This window comes from Tupaia chinensis, unplaced genomic scaffold (assembly GCF_000334495.1).
Source record: "Tupaia chinensis unplaced genomic scaffold, TupChi_1.0 Scaffold149406_1, whole genome shotgun sequence".
Classification (NCBI taxonomy): domain Eukaryota; kingdom Metazoa; phylum Chordata; class Mammalia; order Scandentia; family Tupaiidae; genus Tupaia; species Tupaia belangeri.
The window spans coordinates 32,692-39,840 of NW_006209250.1; the positions used below are offsets into that span (position 1 = coordinate 32,692).

General features: G+C 37.6%; 1 protein-coding gene across 1 annotated transcript in view; it reads left to right on the forward strand.

The window, feature by feature from the left end:
- Positions 1-6,091, forward strand: part of LOC102489538 (vomeronasal type-2 receptor 116-like) — a 28,107-nt gene extending 22,016 nt beyond the window's left edge. The window contains 1 exon segment of the mRNA XM_027769365.1: positions 5,116-6,091. Coding sequence (XP_027625166.1) covers positions 5,116-6,091 — 976 coding nt within the window.
- The last annotated feature ends 1,058 nt before the right edge of the window (positions 6,092-7,149 follow it).

A 7,149-nucleotide genomic window follows, 5' to 3' on the forward strand; every position in this document is an offset into this window, starting at 1 on the left:
AACTGTGGTCGACTACGTGGGAGTCCAGAGACATAGCCATTATGCCAACTGCTGGTCCCACATATGCAGCTTATTAATGACTGAAATGTCTTATGCCTTTACAGAGCACATGACTTTTTCATATATATGTGTGTGTGTGTGTGTTTATAAAAAAAAAAACCATATATCCTAAAACTTTTTGTCACTTGTAAACAAAGTCCTTCTTCAAATTTGGTATACTGGGACCAGCAGTTAGCATAACGGCTATGTCGCTGAACTCCCATGTAGCTGACCACGGTTTGAATCCCAGACCTGGTGGTGTAAACTCACATTGGGTGCACGTGTGTGTGTGCCCAAGATCCTGAGAGGAGAATAAAGGAGAAGGGATTGCAGCATGGCCATCCTCCCTGGGGGGTGACTTCTCACTTACTATCTCTCTGTCTCTCTCTGTCTTTCTGGTAAGTGCACATGTCCTATAGCAAAAAACTCTCCATAAAATTTTTGGTATACTGTAAAAAAAAGTAGATTATACATTAAGATATTATTCACATTTTGTAGATACCATTCCCATTTTCTCTTGTCATTTTGCATACCATTATTATTTTATTAAGAATTATTTATTTTATTTATTACTTTTTATTTTTATTTTTATTATTCCATTTTACCAGGAAGCAACCATGTCTTGGACTTTAACCATAGTCAATCCTGTGAAAGTCCAGTGCTCTAACCCCCACACCAACTGCCAACATTTTGCATACCATTCCTCATTATACTAAACATCTCAAAGCATTGACTATAATCTCCAGGAATTAGATGACATAGAAAATTTATACAAATATCATGTTTTGTACATGTATTGTGTTCATATATGAAAAGCAGTGCTCAACTAGTCTCAGAAGCCCAGAAACAGAATAATCACAATCTCATAATTTATGTGTTGGCTGATTAGTTTTAAGTTAACTTTTTATTGTGTACCTACATATAGTAGTATTAGATATTTTAAAATCCAGAACCTAATATTTTCTATTCAGGCAGATATGAGAATATAGTATAAATATTCTTGGGGGAACACAACTTTTCAGAGTCTTTACCATGTAAAAACTTGCATTGAAATTGTGTTAGATGAAGTAATTACATGTAAAGAAAATGACACCAGGGATATTTTTAGTAATACGTGAAATAAAGTAATAGTGAACCTTGGAAATGTTTGATAAATAATATATAAACAGGACCTGCAGGTGGTGAGGTGGTTAAAGCACAGGACTCCCACATGGTTGATTGCAGTTCAAGTCCCAGAAAAGATGGCTTGTTTTCTCACTTTTACTTTATTTCATTCTGAGAGGAGAATGAAGAGGATATTGTAGTGTAGCAATCCCCCAGGGGGTGATTTTTTCTCTTTAGCTGTCTTTCCCTCTCTCTAGAGAGCACATGGACTCTGTAGCCAAAATCTCTGGTTGAAAAAATAAATAGAAGTCTAGGTAATATCTAAAGGATAAACAGTGATGAACTATGAAATACCAGTTTTCTGTAAAATGGAAATAGTGACATATATTCAAAACAACTCATAACATACATGATTATGACTAATGATTTTCATTTCTACTCAGACTCCTGAATCTGTGTGTAGTCACAGCTGTGTTCCTGGTTTCCAGAAAATTCCCCAAGAAGGAAGACCTGTTTGCTGCTTTATTTGTGCTTCTTGCCCACAGTCAGCTATTTCAAATCAAACAAGTATGAAATGCATAACTACACTATCAGTCCCTACTATTGCTCAATAAAAATGAAAGTGTTACTGTTAAAAATAAAACATAGGGGCCTCCAGGTGGCGTGGATGTTAAGGCATTGTCCCATGTGGCCAACAGCAATTCCCAACCCAGAACCTTGAAACTCATGCCACGTGCATGGACATTTTTGCTGAAAATCGTGAAAGAAGAAGAGACTTGCATGGCCATACCTCTCAAGGGTGACTTCTCACTCACTTTCTGTCTTTCTGTTTCTGTGGTGAGCACACATGCTTTATAACAAAAATCTCTTTTAAAAATAATTAGTGAGTGAACCATAGAGCACCACAGTTCTTTCATCACATAATTATTGTTTTGCCAGACTTATTTTATAAACAATTCCCTACCCTATTTTATGTAAGCTGTTTTCTGTCCATGTTCATTCTATTAGGCTAAACTGTGAAACTATTTCCCTTGCAGCTTGATGCTGGATAAGACAGTGTCAATTTGGGACCTGATACTGGACCACAGTAGTCATGAATAGGAGAATGTGTAATTACCAAGGTTACCTATGGGTGCCTTAAAGTTTGTATCTGACTTTGAGACCCATATGATAAGTACAAAGGAATTTCGGATAAACTATTATAACAATACTTTATAACTTCCTTTTTTTTTTTTTGGAGAGGTTTTTGCTATAGGGCATATGCGCTCACCAGAAAGACAGAGAGAGACAGAGAAGACAGAAAGCAAGAAATCACCACCCAGGGAAGATGGCCATGCCACAATCTCTTCTCTTCCATTTTCCTCTTGGGATCTTGGGCACGCATGCAGACGTGTCTGCCATGAGGTTTAAGCCACTGGGTCCAGGACTCAAACTGTGGTTGACTACATGGGAGTCCAGTGACATAGCCAATATGCTAACTGCTGGTCTCAAGAATACTTTATAACTTTCTTAACATACTCAAACACCTGTGCAATTAAGTACAAAGAATTGACTAATATCAGAATACCACACTTTGATATATATTGCAGGAAGAAAAAGAATTATAGTTTACAAATGGAGTACTCAACATTCTAATAAATGTCACAGTTGAACACATCAAAATATGCTCTCATATAAAATATAAAATCAAGCAATTACTATAAGGAAATGTATTATCAAATATGAAATATGTAAAGTTATGAGAAATCATGCTTCCATTTTTCTGATATATAAGGAATAAGTATGGTTTGAATTCTTCCATCAGTATTATGCAATCGCAGAGATTTTAACAGTAGAAAATACTTGAATTTCATCACTAGTAAAAGTAAATATAGCCAGACCCCTGGCCTAAGGGACACTGAGGCAGACTCCCGCCCCAGCTCCAGTCACGGCACGCCAAGCCCAGTGACTATCTCTGTCACCCAGGACCTCCCCCAACTCAACAGTAGACCCCACTTCCATCTCCACAGCTGTGACCTAAGGGACACTGAGGCAGGGCCCCTGGCCCCAGCTCCAGGCTCTGCACCCCAAACCCCAGCGACCCTCCGTCTCTGTCATCTAAGTAGGAATATTTCCTTTTCTTCTTCTTTCATTTGTTAATTTCACACTTCTTACCACACAGGACTTCTCCCAGCTCTACAGAAGACCTTATTATTTATGTCTCCAGACTTCTGGCCTAAGGGACATTGAGGCAGGGCACCCCACCTTAGTTCCAGGCCCAGCAACCCCTAACCCAGCGACCCTCTATCTGTGTCAGGCAGGTAGGCTTTTTTTTCCTTCTCTTCCTCTTTCATTTTTTTAATTTCACATTTATGCTTATGACACAGGACTGCCCCAAGCTCTATAGCAGACCTCACTTTCATCTCCAGACTCCTGGCGAAATTGTGTGCTGGCCCATACAGCACACTTTTTCTTTATTCTCCTTACTTTCTTCCCTCTTATTTGATCCTTTCTTCGTATTCCTCCACCCTCCTGGATGGACTAGATAGGTCTAGAATCACAATTGTGAAATATCCTAGTATTGTAAGACTCCCTGGGGTCCTCCCTTTTACTGAACCACCCTTGAAAAAGAAAATACTGCTCTGCAGTCACCTGAATAGAACACTCCTCCTCGGACCACATTACTAAACACAACAGAAGAGAGACTTCTGTATTCATCAGTCCACATCAAAATGGAAACATACTCTGCAGACTCTAAAACTAGGAATAGGTACTGCAAGAAAACAATGTTATTGACTATCACTAATTATTGTTTTAAGAATTATTTATTTAATTTTATTTATCATTATTATTTTTTAAATTTGCTAAAGGGTATGTACACTCACCAGAGAAGTAAGAGAAAGACAAAGAAAGAGAAGTGAGAAAGCAAGTTGCCAGGTTCAAGACTCAAAATGCAGTCCGTCATGTGAGAATTTCACATCATCGCCATTATGCCACCTCATGGCCTCCACTCTAATTTATTAAGAATATACTGGATTGCTGGAAAAGTCATGACATGTTTTTCATTTATTTCTATGCAAAAATGTGATATGACTTTTATGACAACCCAATGCTATTGTCTCAGTTTTACAAAATAAATAAATGAATAAAAAATTGAGAAATGAAGAGAAACCCTACCTATTTTTGTAAATAATAATAATTATTATAATTGAAACACAGCCATGCCTATTAATAGCCGTAAGCTCTGTGAAGGTTTTCCTAGTACATAACAATAGAGGTGAATATATGCAACAGAGACCTTATAATGTATAAAGGCAAAAGTATTACTAGCCACATAAAAAAATTAACAAACCATGCTTTCAGATGTATATAAATAGATAAAAAAAATCCTTCTATCATATACTCATAATAAAAAATTCACAAAAAATGATACATAGGAGTAATCAAATTCCACTCCAGATTCAAATGTTTTATATTGAAACTGCTTTCAATATTTACCTAGGAGTGTTTATGATAATATTTACAGAAAAATCAAAATGTACAATGGGAAAAGTCTTTACACAAAGTGACATATTATATACAAGAAAAAATCAATAGAAATTAGGTTAGAGTAACAGGTATTAAGTGACTTTTGTCTTAATATAAATAAGAAAACTATTCATTACTATTGTGATGAACAAGTATGATAAGCCATGGAAATAGTTTTCTCAAAAGGAAAACTCAGGAAAGAGTAGAGAAGAGATCTAGAATAAATTCTCATCCTCGGTAACATCATTGAGAACCACAAGATGGGCCAACCAAGATTCTCATGTGCTAAAGACCCAGTTTCAAATCACTTTGTTGTTATCTAAAGATGAAAAAAATTATCCCAGTTTCATGAAAAGGGCTCTTAATTTGGTGTATCTTGGTATTACCTCAGGAGCTTAATCTGTGCGAAATTACACAAAAGTGACCATTAGCTTCAACATGACAAACTGTTACATTGAATTGCAGGACATTTGCTTTTGCTCCAAATGCAAAGCAGTGTATCCAGTGCCCTTCTCAAGAGTATCCAAACAGTGAGAGAACTCACTGCCTTCTCAAGTCTGTGACATTCCTAGATTTTGAGGATGCTTTGGGAACAGCCATGGCCTGCATGGCTCTGTGTTTCTTTGTCCTCACAGTAGTAGTTTTGGGAGGTTTTGTGAAGCACCGAGACACTCCCATTGTCAAGGCCAACAACCAGGCTCTCAGCTTCATTCTGCTCATCTCCCTCCTACTGTGCTTCCTCTGATCCTTGCTCTTCATTGGCCATCCTAATGCAGCCACCTGTGTCCTCCAACAAGTTGCATTTGGCCTTGTGTTCACTGTGGCTGTTTCCACTGTTTTGACCAAAACCATTACTGTGATTTTGGCATTCAAAACCATGAAACCTGGAAGAACAAAGAGATGCTTGCTGCTCTCAGGGGCTTCTAACTCTGTCATTCCCATTTGCTCCCTGATCCAAATGATTATCTGTGGAATCTGGCTGGGAACCTCTCCCCCTTTCATTGACATAGACTCACATTCTGAGCCCAGAAACCTCATCATTGTGTGCAACAAGGGCTCAGTCACTGCCTTCTACTGTGTCCTGGGCTACCCGGGCTTCTTGGCTGTGGGGAGTTTCACTGTGGCTTTTCTGGCCAGGAAACTTCCTGATACATTCAATGAAGCCAAGTTCCTCACATTCAGCATGCTGGTATTCTGCAGTGTCTGGGTCATATTTGTCCCCGTCTACCACAGCACCAAGGGGAAGTTCATGGTGGCTGTGGAAGTCTTCTCCATCTTGGCCTCCAGTGCAGGGCTCTTAGGCTGCATCTTTGCCCCCAAGTGTTACATTATTCATATAAGACCCAATGAGAACTCCTGGAAAGCTTTAAAAAACAGAAGGGGTTCCAAATTAAACAGACATTCTAAGGTTTTATCTCATAAGCCTGTATCACAATTTTAGGATTTTGAACCAAAAATGCACCCTGATTTTATAATCTCAGAAAATAAAATAACTGAAAATGACTGACTTAAATTCATTTTTAAAAACAGTCGTTTTGTATATAAATTTGAAACAGGTATTAAATCTGCAACTATGAATGATATCTTAGATTATTTGGTAGTTTTACATTGTCTGTATTGATTAATTGTGAAATTTTATTAACTAGCTACTATTCATTGTGTTCTCCTAGAAAGCAGAAATAATGTCTTTATTTCCATGTCTGATTTATTGATTTGTATCTTCTCTCCCTTTTTTTAAGACCTATCTAATGTTTAGTAAGTTTGTTAATAAAAATAAATAATAAAACTAGCTAGTGGTGCTTCTTGAAGACACAGCCTCATGGATTCTGCAAACTAACCATTTTGGGGGAACAGAAATCATGACTTCCCACTGATAATTTGGCCTCCAGCACACAAAACTCGCGTGATTGAACTTCTAAGATTGGGAAGAAACTGACCATCAACCAGATGACTAGAAATCGCTCCAGGACCACAAGAAATATGGGAAAGCAGGAAAATACCTCTCCTCCAAGGGAAAAGGATAACTCATCTTCATCCACACACAGTTCAAGGGAATTCATGGAAGAGTCTGATAAAGAATTCAGAACATTCATAATGGCAAAACTAATAGAGATAGAAGAGAACAGAGACAATGAACTGCTGAAGAGGGAGGAGAAAGATGTTGTTGAGTTCCAGGATGTGAGAAAATTCATACAAGATCTAAAAGAGAAATTTCACAGTTTACTAAAGAATCAGATGCAGCTGTTAGAGATGAAAGCTATAATACAGGAAGTCAAAATCTCCCTTGAAAGTATTAAAAGCAGACTAGATGGTACAAAAAATAGAATCTCAGACATAGAAGAGAAAATTGCTAGCCTACAAAAATCTACCATGAAGACTGAGAAAATGGCCCAAAAGTTTGAGACTAATATACGAGAAATACTAGATACCATCAAACGCCCAAACATCCAGATAATAGGCATCCCAGAAGGTGAAGAGACTCATAAGGGCATTGATAAT